This window comes from Narcine bancroftii, chromosome 8 (genome assembly GCF_036971445.1).
Source record: "Narcine bancroftii isolate sNarBan1 chromosome 8, sNarBan1.hap1, whole genome shotgun sequence".
Classification (NCBI taxonomy): domain Eukaryota; kingdom Metazoa; phylum Chordata; class Chondrichthyes; order Torpediniformes; family Narcinidae; genus Narcine; species Narcine bancroftii.
Window position 1 is genome coordinate 150,032,928 of NC_091476.1, and position 18,277 is coordinate 150,051,204.

Below are 18,277 nucleotides of genomic sequence, written 5' to 3' on the forward strand. Positions count from 1 at the left end.
TCAGGGTTTTAAGCAAAAGAAATATTTATTTCTTCTGAGTATAAAAAGATCTATACAGTCATCATATAAAACTGAACACGAACCAGACTTTACAAGTACAGAAACTGCATTCCGAGTCTGCAACAGTGAGTTTGCATTCACATTTGCTGAATGCACAAACTACCAAAAACAGCCAGGCTCATTTGCCTCGTCATGAAACACAAGTGTGTGTATGTACATTTTTTTTTAAAAAAGATGGCATTATTTTCTTCCCTGGGAATCTTATGGTTTCTGTGTAGCAACTAGATAAAGTCAGAAGGAGGTCCTCTGCACAAGTTTCTCCCCTTTATTGTATTTCTCCAATGTAGAGTCTTTTATCACTGGATGCAGATAGAACTGATGGAATAAAAACAATGTTGATCTGTCACAAGAACTACCATACAATCAATATAACACTACATTGCAGTTTTTTAAAATCTACAACTGTTGAATTGCCATAAAAAAAAAACCACTGCATAAACTAAATTGGACATTAATTGAGCTACCATTCAATAAGCACCAATTTAGCAGCAAGACTGGAAAGCTTTGTTTCCGGTGAAATATCAAACAACCCCTATTCCTTAAGATGTTCAAGACCATATACACAAGCTTTATTACACTGCAGATAATTTAGCACTCTCCCCCCACCCCACGCCCCCCCAAATCTATATGAAACTATAGTTTTATGATCTTATAGTTTTCTAAACAAACCAAGGTTTGTGATTCAAATATAATAGGATTGAGCAGTACGAAAACAGCATGAAATCTTTTACCACCCAGAGACGATATAAAAAGGTTTCATTTTTCTAACACATGTCATATTGAAATATTTTAAAATGTTTTACAATGAATTACAGCAAGGTGACAGTCAGGAAGCCATGAGGCAATCTGCATTAGAAGCCAGTAAACAAATGCCTGTTACATTTCAACAGCCACAAAGGAAATTTTAGAACTTTAATTTGTACGAAAAAGCATCTCAATGATACAACACTTACTGATTGGTTCTTCAGGATGAAATGCCACCTCATTCACTGAGCCTGCATGTCCTGGTAACTTGTATAGAATTCTTCGTGATGTTGTATCCCATACATACACAAATCTGGAAGAAATGTCAACATTCATGGCTGATGGGTTTAACATATAACCATTTAGCTTTTAAAATTTCAATAACATTTAGTTACAGAGATTAATGCGATCTAACTTGGGTACTCAGTAAAGAATAACCAAACAAACAAAAAAAAGCTGATGTCAAATCACAACCATTTTTGGCTTGGTCAAAGATAGCTTCAAAGGACCATTCTCAAAATGAATTTAAACAAGGAGCCCAACAGGTTTGGAGACTTCAATTCACATAGTGGACTCAAAAGGAATAGAACAGATGCAAAGAATCAAAAAGTGGAGAACTTAGGGAGCATGAAACCAAAAGAGATTTGAAAATGATGAAAATTTTGACAGTAAATTTATGAAACAAAAATATATAATGCACAACACCAAAACAAACTGCAAATTCAAATGAGATGGGAATACTATTTTAATACATTATCTGCTTTCTATATATTCATTAACTTTAAAAAAAATAAAGGTTTAGAAGTTAAAAGCTTCCATCACAACATGTTACTTGCTATTTTGTGAAACATTGCTGCAATGCTTACAAATTTACAACAGTTCGGATTTTATTCCCTGGAGCCTTGGAGAATGAGAGGAGGTTTGACAGAGGTATACAAAATTATGAGGGATAGAGAAGGGTAAATGGAAGCAAAAACAATGCTGGAGAAACTCAGCAGGTCAAACAGTGTACTTCATATAGCAAAGATAAAGATATATAACCAGCGTTTTGGGCTTGAGCCCTATCAAGGTATGATTTTTCCACCATTGTGCTTTTACATCAGCCACAGAGTTTACAGACTTTTGTGTTTTACCAAATAGAAACAGGCCTTTTTCCACTGAGGTTGGGCGATACCAGACTGGATGAGATGGGTTAAGAGTGAAAGATTTAAGGGGAACTTCTTTCACAGAGGGTGGTGAGAGTGTGGAATGAGCTTCCTGCAGAACTGGTGGATGTGGGTGTGATTTAAACATTTAAAAGAAATTTACATGGCTACTTGAATTAGGGTTAGGGGTATGTGAGGGATTTGTTCAGCTACAGTCCAGGTGCTGGTCGATGGGATGAGGCAGAATAGTTATTCTGCAAAGACTAGATAGACCGAAGGGCCTGATTCTAGTCATCTTTCATGTTCTATGACCATTTCACAAATTAAATTTAAATTATTTGTTTCCCATCATCCCTGACATTTAAAGAATATTCCAAATATAACTCAGCTGAGTAAACGGGGAAATAATATCTTTAAAGATCATATACATAGACAATGCACTAATAAAAAGTTATTTAACAAATCAAATGCAAATTAATGATACATGTTTAATTTAAGGTCCAAATTTTCATGAAATAACATTTACCTGTCTGCAGATCCAGCTGCTATTTTACTTCCATCAGTTGACCATGAACATCTCAAGAGGTTCTACAAGAGAATGTATACTATCAAATTGGCACAAGAATATTCCACTAGAAAAGACAGACTTGAAAGGCCGACATGGCCTGTTTCCGTGCCGTAAATGGTTATATGCCTCCAACTTGCAATCCAAGTGTTTTCTCACAAGTTGAATATTAATTCACATAGCCACTTATTTCATAAATGAAAACTGCACCATAAAATACTCCATGATGTACAGCACTTGCTTGTATTTATTGTTGGAAAATATTAAGCAAGGATAACCAAAATAAGAATAAATAACAAAGCTCTATTTTAATTGAGGTTCACTTTCCCAGTTATTTTTAATTCACCAAGTGAACACAGTTTTAATTAAAAGGACCTACCTTTTCAAAATTGTGCACGTTGCCCTGGAATATTTTTACACACCTTTCTTTTGGAGCGAATGGTCGCACATCCCAGACTCTCACTGCAAATCAAATAATTGTTTGTCATGGACTTTTCTTCCAATCAGTAACATTTTCATGAAAAAAATGCAGCTATGCAACAGATTTCCAGCAACCTCACCCACCAGTTTATTGTGTAGCTTGTTTTAATCTTCATAAACGTAGCATAATATCAAAGGCGTACACAAAACAGAGAAAACTTTCCCTCCCTTCATCCTATCTATTTTAGTTTAGCTCCAGAAGGCCAAGCGGCTGATTTGAAAGTTAGCAGGTGTCACTGTCAACTGGTGCTGAGTTGAAAATCGCAATGGAACATTGGAAGTCAGTGGCTCTACAGTATTGACAAGAAAAAAAAATCTACAGTTCCCATTTTTTATTATGAGGAATTCAATTCAGCAAGTTTATAAAGTTAGCATGCAGATATCTAGACCAGATGCCCCTATATGGAGCAAGAAAACTGTACCTGCTGGAAATCCTAAACAAAAGAAATGCTGGAAGCACTCAGCAGGTCAAGCAATATCAATAGGGAAATAATCCAAATAAATGTTTGTTGTTCAAGACTTTGCACCATAACTGGAAAAGTGAGGAAAAAAAGTCACACGATCCTTATCAACTTCCTGATTTTATACTCCAAGTTATGGAATCCAACTGTAACTCATTCTTCTCCTCTTGACAGACATTTTTATTACCTGTATTGTCCATAGAATTGGAAATAAGGTAAGAGCCATCTCCACTTAGAGCCAATCCTGTCACTGAGTCTGTATGACCACGCATAGTATAAATTAACTTGTTTTGTCGAAGGTCCCAAACCTAAATGGAAAAGTTCATAACAGTGAATAAACTGCCACAGCAAGATCTTAGAAAGTTTAAAAATCTGACACAGCTGATTTTAAAAAAATTCCTGGTGTTTACTGCCCTTGTGCCTATTTTGTCCCCTTTTATCAGGTATGGACTCCTTGTAGGAATTTCAGTGGGTAGCAGATACTCTTACCTCACATGAACGGCAACATTTAAGTGGCAGTAGATATTAATGGGAAGGGATAAAACAGGATTTAATCTTATTCGCTAATAAATATGCACAGAATAAATATTGTTAAACAACATGGAGGAGGGAAAATTTATGTCAATTATCAAAAGTGACTTGGTAGCACTACCAGAGATTGATGTGGCCAAATTCTGAAGCATGCATCAGGCAGATTGGATCTGCAACTGACTGTGATCTCTGGTAGGCATTTTGGTCCATGATAACATCAGTACAAACGACCATCCCAATCCTGCTGAAGACAAAGTACCATCTTCCAACCAAGAATACCTTTTGTTTGTTTGGCACTATAACATGAAAGGATAAGGTAGGTCAAAATTGGGTTCCATGTAGTGCTACAGGCCATTAACAGCAGCAATGTACGTCACTAAAATTTCCACTCTCATGGTCCAACATACATCTCACTCTATTTCCCAAGCATCAACCATGATTCAATGAAAGGAATGCTGGGAAGTAAAAGTGAGGAACCAATCTGAAGCGGCAATACAGAACTATATGCATGCTAAACAATAAAAGTAGCAGTCAATGGGCAGAATGAAGTCATCTCAAAAGCAGTGCTTTCTAGGACATCTCATTGTGAATGGTAGAAAAAGAAACAACAAATTGAAGGCAGCAGCTTCAAGAACATTCCCATTGATGAGGGAAGGGAACTCCAAAGACAAAGCGGAAGAATTAGCTAAGCCAGAGGTGCTATATTGGCTTTCTCCCGAGACTGCCACCATCATAGAAACCGGTCATTCCACGAAACATTTAGAAATGGCTAAAAGTATTGAATATATCCAAGGTAATGAGACTATTCAACTGGAAGACTGGAGATCTGTGTTCCAGAACTAATCATACCTTTACTCAAATGGTATCAGTGTCTCAGTATGGTTAAAATGCTAGCATTTACCTTACAAGCATACATGATACAAGCATATCAAGTTCACAATGCTAATCTGGCAAACACTTTCCATCTTAACTTTCTAACTGATGGAACATCATGTTGACAATTATGTAATAGGGTCCCTTATAACTCGTTGATGCCCAATTTGAGTTTTTCCACATATCCAAACTGCATCACAGCCACTGTCCAAACATAGACCAAGAAACTCCAGGTGAGACAAGAGTCACTTCCCTGGATATGAAGAAAGTATTTGTCGGAACATCGTATGAAGGGCTCTAGTAAAACTGAAATCAATGGCTTCAGGGAATCAAGGAAAAAAAAGTTTACATGGTTAAAATCAACATTTCCTTTTTTTTTAAAAAAAAATTTACCCTTCTAAGAATTTAAATGTTATATTCTTGGTAAATAAATTCATTATTCGTCTCAAAGTTGCATCTTACCTTAATATCATTATCAATACCACCAGAGATAATCTGATCACTTGTATCATTAAACGTTGTTGCTAGTACTTGATATGTATTTTGAAATGTATGGATTGCAGCCTTCTTCCGAATGTCCCATAGCTGGGTTCAGAAAAATAAATGCAGTTTAGATGCTGACATACTTTTAAGATGACTTTACTCACTAATTTGGTCATAAAAGAACAGCAGCAAAAGACATGACAGCTTTACAATATGCAATTAAAATACAACCTTCAACCAATTGGCTGTGTTTTAGTCAATTCAACCCATTGGCTAAAATGCAGCCAATATCATATACATTTTTCTTTCCTGGTAACATTAACTCTTTTAAGACTATATCTCCATTGATGTCAACAATCTTCTGGTATTTGTCATTCCTGATGTACAAAGCTAAATAATGGCTGTCAATGGAAAAGGTATCACAGCCATATCAATCTCATTCTTATCTAAATTAATATTTTCTAACAGGGAATAAATCAACAATGATGAGAAATTGCTCCCCCATCCTTGCAATGAAGACCAAGGAAACACGGAACTGCAGTTCTGATTTAATTTTGCAAAATCAGCCCAGACCCAAAGTAGAATTTGTGATATGTCTGTCCTGTGTGATTCAGATATTCAACAAACAATTTCTGCCATCAGCAGAGCTCAACTATTCAGGCCATAAAAGTAGAGAATAGTTCTTATGTGGTGGTATCTTTTCAGTCCTTTTGAATTTGTGAACAAAATCTTCAGGTTTTCCACTTTGCAAGGTTCGGTAGACAACAAGACTAGGAAAGCTCACTGTGCCCCAAAGGTTAAATTCTGATCACCTTCACTGTTCCATCATCGCTTCCTGTACAGACCAACTGTGGTCCCCGCCTGGCTGGGTAACATGAATTCACAAAGGATGTGTGGCCTTTAAGTCTCTTGATTCTTTCACCCGTTTCACTGTCCCACACTGCGACAGTTTTGTCTGTTGATGCTGAAAAAAGCATGCTGAGGATAAAACAAGCCAAAATAAGTCATTAGAACAACATCTAAATTATAGCACACACATGTCAAACTCAGGCCCGCGGGCCAAATTTGGCCCGCAAGATCATATCAAATATGTATTAGAGCTGGCCCGCTGGCCGCCACGCCAGTATACAGCTAATACTACAAATCCCAGAATGCTTTGCAAATGAGTTGGCGCCGCTCGGCCCGTCAGCCCGCTTATCGCCCCCACCTCCTCTCTTTACTTTCATTGGCATCTGTGACACGTAATAAACCCCTTACGGAAAATGGCCAAACGAAAGACAGAAAACAGGACCTTTCAAGCTGGGAGGCAGACTCTATGTTCATCATTTTAAAAGACAAACCTGTTTGTCATTGAAGCAAGTTGTTATTTTTTTTTACTTGTTGGCTTGTGAAAACAAAATACACTTAAAAGGAGCTTAAAGAAATATTATTTATTGACTATTTTATTTCTCATTTGTTAATGCTTTTTCTGGAAACAGTTTAACCAAAACTATTATTAAACATTTATTTTAATAAGAAAAAGTTTTACATTACATATGTTGAAAGAAGAGAAAACATGCAGATGTTGTTGAAAATTTTCAATAAATATTTAGTTTGGCCCACGACTTAGTCCAAGTTTTTAATTTTGGCCCTCTGTGAATTTGAGTTTGACACTGAAGCTAGGAAAATATATACATTTTAAAATATGTACAGTACACTCTATTTCATGACATTTTGTTATTTCTTTTCATTCTGCTCCCATTCCTAGGACTATTAACTGCTCTGCAGCCCAACTTTCCTCAGTGCTAATACCAGGTTGTCAAAGATATGAACACGTGACTCAATTAGTATTCAAAAGTGAAGAGGCAACATGGAGTATTGGAAATGAAGGGTCATTGACGTGAAATTGAAACTTTTCCCCCCTCCATAAATGTTGCAGTTTTTGATTTTATTTCATTCAATATAGGGTGGCACAGATTCAGCAACCCAAGTTCAATCTGACCTCCATCACTGTCTTTGAGAAATTTGCACTGTCTTGCTGGCTGTGGTGATTTTCTCCCACATCCCAAAGACATGTGACTAAATGGTCACTGTAATGCCACTGGCAGAATTGGCAGAATTTTGTTGTCTGGGGAAGAAGTAGAGGCGAACAGAGTGGAGGGGGAATATGGAAAAAATAAAAAAGAATCTGAGCAGGATTAATACAATTCAATGCTTGGCCATCAGTATTGACTCAGTGGGCCAGGGAGCCAGATTCTGTGCCACATGACACCAAAATATTATTTTCCATGAAGAAGGGAAGACCAAGGTTTTTCCATAATTTTGAGATTTATGAAATGGTGAAATCAACAAGGTTAGGGAAAGGTAAAGCTTGATTGATGACATAGTCCATTTTGATATGTGGCTAGTGGAGTTGTTCAAGTGAACCGGTACGGACTTGAAGGGCCGACATGGCCTGTTTCCGTGCTGTAAACAGTTATATGGTCACAAAAAATATGCAACTGGTAAGATTTTGAATCAATCCCTTAAAAATTGCTGCAGTTTTAAAGGAGCACACATTTGAAAGATTAGATTGCACACTGAGTTCATCTTAGATTTCAAAGAATTCACTACATGTGGATACAGAACCATTTTAATCAGTAAAGAAGTCAGGCTTTTTAAATGTGACAGCAAAGTACAATATTACAGTACCTGCCATCTGTGTTATAATGCAATTCCATGACTGCTCCACTGTGTCCTTTCAATGTAGCATAATTATCGCAGTCTCCATAAACATTCCAAAATACTACAAAAAAATGAACAAAAGATAATGCATAAAAATTCAAACTACATCGCCTTTGTAGACCTTCCACACACCAGATGGCTTAGGAGCACCAGTTTTAAGCATGATCAATCCAAAGCAACAAAATTTAACAAATAAACATCTCAAATTTTAACAGACACTGAAAAAAATAACGTCAGGCAGCACCCTCAGAAAAATAAAATTTGTCTGGAGGTTCACATACTGCCAAAATACCTGTTTGAAGCCATTGCTCAAATGACCCTTTACTGCAAATGATATTTTACACCTGCAACATCAAATTCACTGTTCTTTCCAGGTACAAATAAAATTTGTACATAATTAAACCTCCTTTATCATAACACCAATATCATCTTTACCACTGTACTTCTAAATGTTTCGCCATTGATAGCAAGGTCAAATGACTTCTTGATTCACTATTTGCTGACAGTAATCCCAAGTGATTTGTGAGCAGAGAATTCCAGATTTTGATGCAAGTTCACATTGCAGGCACAGAGTACATCTTATGGAGGCAGTCAATATTCAGGGTTGTATGAATTTTATTTATTCAGATTTAGGTTTTAAGGCACTTTCAGGTGGCCAAAATCCCCAATTGTAAAGCAGCATATTATACCTATATGCGGCTGTCGGGAGGCCACTTGAAAGCTCAGGAGGCGTCTGCGAGGCGAACTTTGTAACCCTCCTCCGGGAGGGATAATCACCGGAGCACTGAGGTTCCCCCTGCACATGAATGACAGTCAGCTGGCGAGCGCCTGACAGCTCCCCTTCCAGCTGCCCCTGCCTCCCACTGGGCGGGCATGGGCTGTCCCGCATGGGACGTCCCCACACTGATACTGCTGCCCCATTCTCTCAACAGCCCAACATGAGTCCCCACACTGTGGGGTGGTCGGCGCAGGCTGTTGGTCTGGGGACATCCCACGCAGGACGTGCTGCTGCCCAGCTTTCCCAATGGCCCGGTGCGGGTCCCCACACTGTAGGGCGGTCAGCACGGGCTGTCGGTGTGGGAGTTCGTGTCGGGCTGTTGGGGGAGCAGGTGTGGGAGCTCGTGCTGGGCTGTTGGGGGGAGGGTGAGGGGGCTCATGTCGGGCTGCTGGGAGAGAGCAGGGAAGCAGCATCAATGTGGGGATGTCCCTGCGCTGATAGCCTGCGCCGGCTGTCCCAGCCAGCCATCGCAAACCTGATAGCCTGAAGGGACACGAGCTGTAGTGTGCTCAGAGGCACATCCAGTGAAGCTGTCCCTTCAGGTGGCTAGCGCTGTGCTTTTAGCACTGCCACATGAACGGCAATTCAAAGGGCCGCTTCTGCTTCTGCAGGCGCATTCTTGAAGATGTGGACAAAAAGTTGACGCTTTTTTTTGCATTCAACTTGGCAGCATTCCACAATTAAAGCTTTTTGGCTTGATTTGGGTAATTTATTAGAACAAATAAATGGAGTAAGATTCCCACAGGATCTAATGTTATTTTTACTGGGAGATGTTAGAGAAATTAAGCCAAAATTAAAACCTAAATTATGTATCAAGTATAATTTGTTCAAATTGCCTACAAAATAGCTAAAAAAATGTATTGCTGTATCTTGGAAGTCAGATGCTGATCTGGGAATGGACAGATGGCATGCAGAAGTTCACAGCTGTATTCCACTTGAGAAAATTACTTATAATTTAAGTGATAAATATCATACAGTTTGTGAAATATGTTGGTATTAAAATTAAAATTAAAATAATCTCAAGCATACCTTTCATTTATAGGTCTCTATGAATATTTATATGTTTAAATGAATCAAAAAGTACTCCTGTTGTGGTTTTCTTGTCCCTCTTTCATTTTAAAACAAAAGTTTATAGGGGATTGGGGGAGGGGGGGGTTATAGGAGGTTTTTCTTATTTTGTATCTCTTTACTTTTTTTCTTTTTAAAAAAATACCACATTAAGTTAATACCACATTAATGCATTAAGTTGGAAATATTGTGATATGTTTGCTAGTGGTTTTATATTAAAATAAAATATTTTAAAAATTCAGGGTAGTAGGTGTGATGTTAATTAAATGGACATTTTATTTTGGATGGCATCAAACTGTGGAATCACTGGAGTTGCATTTACACAGGCAAGTGAATGACTTATCCCCAACAATAATGGCAAAATGGTTATGACTGCCATGTGATGGCTACTATTGCAACAATCACCCCTAATGTACAGCTCTTGTCACTGAAGTATTCATTTATTTTTGGCTCAATAGTAACCTTCAAGAAATTTGCAGTTAGATGATTCCCTCGTATATCAAGGGGAGGTGTTACATTCTACCTGGAGGTAGTAATTGCCTGGCATGAGTGCTACTGACCAGCCAAAACATGAAGATTGCCCTGGTCTTGCTACATAAGGGCAAGGGCTACTGCACAATGAATATCTTCAATTTTAAGTCTGTAATGGAGGAAAAGTTATTGATGGAAGCAGCTATGGTGGTTCGGCTGCACTGTCTTGAGAAGTACGTACTGTGATTTTCCACAGCTGAGATTACTGGTTTCCAACAGTTACAACCATCTTCCTTTGTGTGGTGTTTTTCTATTAATGTCCATCAATTTCAGTTTTAACAGTGCTCTGTGATACTAGTCTTGTTTAAATACAGTCTGGATTTCAATGTTGATTATGCTTTGCCAGACTCTAGCTTCACAACAGATTTACACACCCAAAATCCAGTACAATGTTGAAGGAACACTGAAATGTCAGAGGTGCCATCTTTCAGAAAATCAGACACTAGACCAACACTATCTATTCCCTCAAACTGATGCAAAAGATCCCAGAACATTAATTCAAAGAGCTTGTGTGCAATCTTGGCTGACATCCATTATTCAATTAAAACCTCAAACTGGATTATCTGATCATAATTTCAGTTTGTTGTGAGATCTTATTGCCGCACTCTTCATCACAACTTTTCAAAGTACATCATGGATTGCATATTGCAATAAGACCTTCCATATTGAATAAAATTATTATTTTCTGTTATCAAGGACATGCACCTCCATTCAAATTCAGCAGTTATCGGTCAGGAGTCAAATAACCCAAATGAACAGGTCACTAACAAGTATCACTTGCAGGACAGTTCCTGGCATTGGGAGGGACGGTTAGCGCAATACTATTACAGCGCCAGCAAACCGGATTTGAACCTGGCATTGCTTATAAGGAGTTTCCTCCAGGTGCTCCGGTTTCCTTCCACCACCCAAAATGTAGAGGGTTGAAGGTTAATTTGGCTGTAAATAACATTTAAAGTGTTTTTAATAATTAAGAGTATACTGATGAGCAGAGTTTGATTTGTCGATATTGACAAGGATAACTTGGAAATTTTCCATGTTGACTAGAAAGCAGGGTCACATCAAGTGGCAGAGTTGGTCCTAATACATGTATGTAGCAGCTCAACCAAGATGCTGTCACAGCACAGCCTTTGTAGTAATTGTATCTTGATTTTGTATGAGGTAAGCAAATTGTTCAAAGGCGAGCTTCCCTGATAGTAATGGCTGCAGCAAATTACAGAGATGGATTTATTTATTTTACACTTGCGACAGAAGACAATTTTATGTTTCAGATTTATCTTGTGTTTTAAACAGAATGCTCAGAATATTGCCATCAGGGATATTTACCATTTTATTTCAAATATGCTCAGGATATTTGCTAAGAAGCTTTGACAAGTGTCACTATTTATCAGCTGAAATTAATCTCTATATAACCAATAATATATCCTTCACAAATATTACACAGCTCAACTGATACAAGAAGGAATGAGTAATGATCTACATTTGCTCTGCTGGGTTCTTAATGTTCAAAAACGATAAATATTTTCCCCACACAAATATTACGCCAACCGATTACCCTTAGCTGATTCAGACTTCAATCCATTTATCCATCTTTGACCAATATATCTAAGATTTCTTCTATCTTCGATGCAGAAAGTGCTGTGCCAATTTAATTTGTACGAACGATCTAATTTTGAATCTCTCTTCTCCTCCTGATTTCACTTTGAGAGAATACTTTTGTTTCTATAACTACCTACTGTTTTAAGCATCTTAATAATTAGCAAATTTCAACATTTCAGCTCAAGTAAACAGAAATGTATCCACCAACTTTCGTAATTCTTCACACCACTTGTTAAAAGTGTTATATTAAATACTGGTATGATGTAGATTACTAATATTGTGTTACAATTAACGGAGGGGGGGTTATTTTGTGTAGTTTTCTGATGTAATATTGTAATCATACTATTTTAAATTTTTTTAAATTTTTCTTTAAATGTAATTCTCTATTGTATTCATGTTATAAAATTTTCAATAAAGTCTTCAAAAAAAAATACTGGTATGATGGTGGGTCTGTTCTAGGTGGATTCGAATGAAGATGTTCTGTACCTTTAAGATCCATTTAACCTTTTGTCACTTTTTGCATCTCGCTTTCAGCAAAATACACACAGTGAAACTCATCACTTTGCCCCATCACAATTTCTGTTCACTATGACGGCATTATGATTTGGCACGGATTCAAAGTGAATGACGTTATACTTTCACTATTACACCAGAGGCTGGAATTTAAACTTTGATTACAATTGATATAATGAGATTGCAATAGCATCACCATTTATAATATATCAATCCAGTACAAGTACTTCCAAAATTAAATACATTTCAATTATACCTACCAAATACTGTCACTTGTAATTTCAGAATAGTTTATAACAGGTACATAATTAAATAATCTGTCACTTACATATGAGTCGGTCAAATCCTGCAGATGCCAATGTTGATCCATTTGGGTGAAATTTACAACAATAAACTTCTCCCTCATGACCTGTCAAAAGCATTATAGGTGCTTGGAGACTTGATGTTCTTGGGGGACCCTACAAATTTGGTATAAAGAGAAAGCTATTAGTATTTCTATCTACACCTTACTGATAGCTACCACTATTCCAAACATCTTGTGTGGACTGTGGAGGCCAAGGGAAATTGGAAAGCTCTCAAAAGACTTCCAATTTAAATTATTGCAGAGAGTCCAATCAGAAATTGCGTGACCGCTTTACAGAATATCTTGACTCAATGGATATCCTGAGTTCCCAATCATTTTCACCTTAATTCTAAATCTAACTCACATGAGTTCTGTAATTCACCTCCCCCATAATGGTCCAGTAACGTCCACGTCAAGCTTAATGAACATCTCATGTACCAATTAGAGATGTTACAATCCCTGGGACTTGATATTCAGTGAAGCAGTTTCACTTAAATCTTTCGCAGATCCCTCCCCCACTGCTCAACAGAGAACATTGCAACTTTACTCCTATTTATCTCTGTATCAATTTATTCTAACTGCTTTTTAAAAGTAATTCTTTACCGTGATAATTTTGACTGCACCCTATTACACACATTTCCCCTGTTCTCGCCACTTTCCCTTACAGAAATTCAACAAAGCTCATTTTCGCATCAACCTAATGCCCTTCTGTTTTTTTTTTAATCATGAGCCAATGTGTGGAAATAGAGAATCGCTCTGGTAGATAGATGTTCATCTAGATTTTTTAATATATATATGTTAAGGGAAACAGAAGATTAGTCAGAAAAGGGGACTTCAAGCACATGATCTCATTAAATGGTGGGGCAGGCTCAGGGCATTGGCTGACCTACTTCTGTTCTCATTTCTATAGGATGCGAATGTGCATTTGCTCCAATTATTTAAGCAGTAAAGAGTCAAACTACATTCTGATGTGTCTGGACTTTTAAACAGCTGCACTTCATTTCCAACAATAAACAAAAGATTTTACAATAAAACAATAGCTTTAATCAGTCGCATCAGTTCCAGATTTTTATTCCAATTTGGATTAACTGAATTTTAACTTCCCATCTGGCATCACTTGAATTTAGAACAATGGGCAGAAGAGCTGGTCTTCAGCCTTCAAAACCTTCTTCCCAAAGGTAGCAATGAGAAGTTGTGACCAGAGCGATGGGGTTTTTCCTAATGTTTCGTACTTCTTGAGGCAGCACGTCGCTTAGATGTCATGAATTGATGGGAGGTCAGAGCCTTGGATGGATTTGGCCTCATAACTGAAACATTCAATCTCAAGCAACGTATTAGTCAATCCTTCCTGCATCGTCCTCTCCAGGGCAACCAGAATTGCACACAATATTCCAGGTGTGCTCTAACTAGTATTTTATGAAGTCATACCAGTACCCTCCTGCTCTCTCACACTATTCCCAGCTATTTAATTCAAGAATCTTGTATACCTTCTTCACCGCCATATCCATCCTTGCTGCCACTTTCAGGGATCCTTGGGTTTGCACACCATGGTCCCTTTGTTTCTAGCAAATATGGTACATGTCATACAATTCCTATCCATATCAGGATTAAATTCCATCTGCCTTGCTCTACCTAATTCAATGATTCATCAATATTTTTCTGTAGCCCAAGAGTATCTTCCTCAATCATATCACAAATTTTCATGTCATCTACAAACTTACTAATTATTTCTCTTCTGTATATTTATTACATTTTTTCTCTTCTACATGAATTATGCTTAAATTGTTGTTAGTGTTTTGTGTACCTTGGAAGCTGCAAGTCTTCCATGGCATCTGTTCATTCTATTTACGTAAATACATAAATGCATTAATCAACCCTCTGACGTTCATATCCAAGTCATTAATTTATTGTCTATCTCTAATTTATCTTAATGGAAGAATTTTTCTTTGACTGCTTTAATATACATTTGAATTGATGTAAAAGAAATCAGTGGATCTGGAGATGCACACACGTCACTTGGGAAGACTTTTAACAGCTTCATGGTTAGCATTATTGACTGCAATTTAATTTTAACATTTTATAAATGTAAAGGTGGAGTGAACTCTAATTCACAACGCAGATGGGATACAAGTAACTTGAACACTGCACTCTATGGACTGGAAAATTTGACAGCTCAGGGAAAATTAGAATTTGACAAGTGTAGCTTCTTCAACAGCTTCTAGTGAATAAAATCAGGGATGATGTACCCATCACTTAATTGACAAAGAGCTGCTAGAGGGATTCAACAGGTCATCCAGCATCCATGTAGAAATTGTCATATTTTCAGGTTTGGAAAATCTGACAGGTCATGGAAAGTTAGAATTTGACTAATGTAGCTTCAATAGCTTCTGGTAAACAAAATCAGGGATGATGTACCCATTACTTAATTGACAAAGAGCTGCTGGAGGGATTCAACAGGTCATCCAGCATCCATGTAGAAATTGTCATATTTTCAGGTTTGATACCCTTTATTAACAGTAAAATAATAATAATAATAATAAAAATCCCTGTGAAAAGCTGAGGGAGGTGGAGAAGGCTGATGGTGGGATAGCACTGAAATTAGTACCAGTCTCTCCACCTTCCTCAACTTCTGTCCAATGCCTTCGGGACATTTCAGTTTATTTCCCCCTTTCAGATGTGCAATATCACCCCTTCTTCATTTCACTTTATTCTTGGTAGAAAGACCCAACTCAAAATGTAGGTGCACAGATCAGCAGGTTGAGTGGAACCTTGCACTCAAAGTTAGCAAAACAAAGGAGTACAGGAGGAAATCAGGACAACACGAACCAATCCTCATCGGGGGTTAAAAACTTCAAATTCCTGGGGGTTGACTTCTCCGAAGATCTGTCCCGGAGCCTCCATGTTGATGCAATCACAAAGCGGCTGTACTTTGCAAGGAGTTTCAGGACATTCAGTAATTCTAAACTTCTACAGGTGTACATTGGAGAACCTTCCAGCTGGTCGCATCACTATCTGGTGCAGAGGTGCCAGTGCTCAGGACGGAAAAAAAAATCCTCCAGAGGGTTGTTACCTCACCCTGCAACATCAGAGACACCAGGTCTTCACTCTATAAAGAGGCAGTGTTGTCAGAAAGCAGCCCCTATCCTCAAGGAACTCCCCCCACCCCACCCCCCCACCCCACCCCCCAGGTCATGCCCTCTTCACTGGGTCACCATCAGGGAACAGGTCCAGAAGCCTGAAGACAAGCACTCAGCAGCACAGGGACAGCTCCTTTCCATCAGTCATCAGGTTTCTGATTGAACAGCAAGTCTGAAGACACGGTGGTTGAAGTAAAAAGTTGACCAGCTGAGTTCCTCGAGTATTGTTTTTACAGCCACCACCTGACTTTATATTATTCTGGCGCAATTTGTCAGAGGGCCCTACATGAATATTTCTTTCTTCTTTGGCTTGGCTTCGCGGACGAAGATTTATGGAGGGGGTAAAAAGTCCACGTCAGCTGCAGGCTCGTTTGTGGCTGACAAGTCCGATGCGGGACAGGCAGACACGATTGCAGCGGTTGCAGGGGAAAATTGGTTGGTTGGGGTTGGGTGTTTCCTCCTTTGCCTTTTGTCAGTGAGGTGGGCTCTGCGGTCTTCTTCAAAGGAGGTTGCTGCCCGCCAAACTGTGAGGCGCCAAGAGATTTCTTTAGGCAGTCCTTGTACCTTTTCTTTGGTGCACCTCTGTCACGGTGGCCAGTGGAGAGCTCGCCATATAACACGATCTTGGGAAGGCGATGGTCCTCCATTCTGGAGATGTGACCCATCCAGCGCAGCTGGATCTTCAGCAGCGTGGACTCGATGCTGTCGACCTCTGCCATCTCGAGTACTTCGACGTTAGGGATGTAAGCGCTCCAATGGATGTTGAGGATGGAGCGGAGACAACGCTGGTGGAAGCGTTCTAGGAGCCGTAGGTGGTGCCGGTAGAGGACCCATGATTCGGAGCCGAACAGGAGTGTGGGTATGACAACGGCTCTGTATACGCTTATCTTTGTGAGGTTTTTCAGTTGGTTGTTTTTCCAGACTCTTTCGTGTAGTCTTCCAAAGGTGCTATTTGCCTTGGCGAGTCTGTTGTCTATCTCATTGTCGATCCTTGCATCTGATGAAATGGTGCAGCCGAGATAGGTAAACTGGTTGACTGTTTTGAGTTTTGTGTGCCTGATGGAGATGTGGAGGGGCTGGTAATCATGGTGGGGAGCTGGCTGATGGAGGACCTCATTTTCTTCAGGCTGACTTCCAGGCCAAACATTTTGGCAGTTTCCGCAAAGCAGGCCCACCAGGTTCACCTTACAAAGCCGTCCTGTCCAGAGAATAAACAAGCCTTCCGTCGTGCATGCAGCCATCTTCAGCGCAAACTCCGGGAGATCCAAAATGAGTGGTGGACTAGCCTCGCCAAACGAACCCAGCTCAGCGCACACATTGGCGACTTCAGGGGTTTCTACGAGGCTCTAAAGGCTGTGTATGGCCCCTCACCCCAAGTCCAAAGCCCGCTGCGCAGCTCAGACGGCAAAGTCCTCCTCAGCGACAAGATCTCCATCCTCAACCGATGGTCAGAACACTTCCAATCTCTTTTTAGTGCCAACCGCTCAGTCCAAGATTCCGCCCTGCTCCAGCTCCCTCAACATCCCCTAAGGCTAGAGCTGGATGAGGTTCCCACCCTGGATGAGACATATAAGGCAATCGAACAACTGAAAAGTGGCAAAGCAGCAGTTATAGATGGAATCCCCCCAGAAGTCTGGAAGGCTGGCGGCAAAACTCTGCATGCCAAACTGCATGAGTTTTTCAAGCTTTGTTGGGACCAAGGTAAACTGCCTCAGGATCTTCGTGATGCCACCATCATCACCCTGTACAAAAACAAAGGCGAGAAATCAGACTGCTCAAACTACAGGGGAATCACGTTGCTCTCCATTGCAGGCAAAATCTTCGCTAGGATTCTACTAAATAGAATAATACCTAGTGTCGCCGAGAAGATTCTCCCAGAATCACAGTGCGGCTTTCGCGCAAACAGAGGAACTACTGACATGGTCTTTGCCCTCAGACAGCTCCAAGAAAAGTGCAGAGAACAAAACAAAGGACTCTACATCACCTTTGTTGACCTCACCAAAGCCTTCGACACCGTGAGCAGGAAAGGGCTTTGGCAAATACTAGAGCGCATCGGATGTCCCCCAAAGTTCCTCAACATGATTATCCAACTGCACGAAAACCAACAAGGTCGGGTCAGATACAGCAATGAGCTCTCTGAACCCTTCTCCATTAACAATGGCGTGAAGCAAGGCTGTGTTCTGGCACCAACCCTCTTTTCAATCTTCTTCAGCATGATGCTGAACCAAGCCATGAAAGACCTCAACAATGAAGACGCTGTTTACAT

The 18,277-nt window shown here is 39.3% G+C and overlaps 1 protein-coding gene across 1 annotated transcript in view; it reads right to left on the reverse strand.

The window, feature by feature from the left end:
• snrnp40 (small nuclear ribonucleoprotein 40 (U5)) overlaps nt 1-18,277 on the reverse strand; it is an 18,824-nt gene continuing 547 nt past the window's right edge. The window contains exons 2-10 of the mRNA XM_069895321.1: nt 12,860-12,989; nt 8,013-8,106; nt 6,155-6,320; nt 5,322-5,444; nt 3,643-3,763; nt 2,894-2,976; nt 2,476-2,537; nt 1,014-1,117; nt 1-375 (exon numbers count right to left, since the gene is read on the reverse strand). Coding sequence (XP_069751422.1) covers nt 326-375; nt 1,014-1,117; nt 2,476-2,537; nt 2,894-2,976; nt 3,643-3,763; nt 5,322-5,444; nt 6,155-6,320; nt 8,013-8,106; nt 12,860-12,989 — 933 coding nt within the window. The 3' untranslated portion in view covers nt 1-325. The remainder of the gene's footprint in view (nt 376-1,013; nt 1,118-2,475; nt 2,538-2,893; nt 2,977-3,642; nt 3,764-5,321; nt 5,445-6,154; nt 6,321-8,012; nt 8,107-12,859; nt 12,990-18,277) is intronic.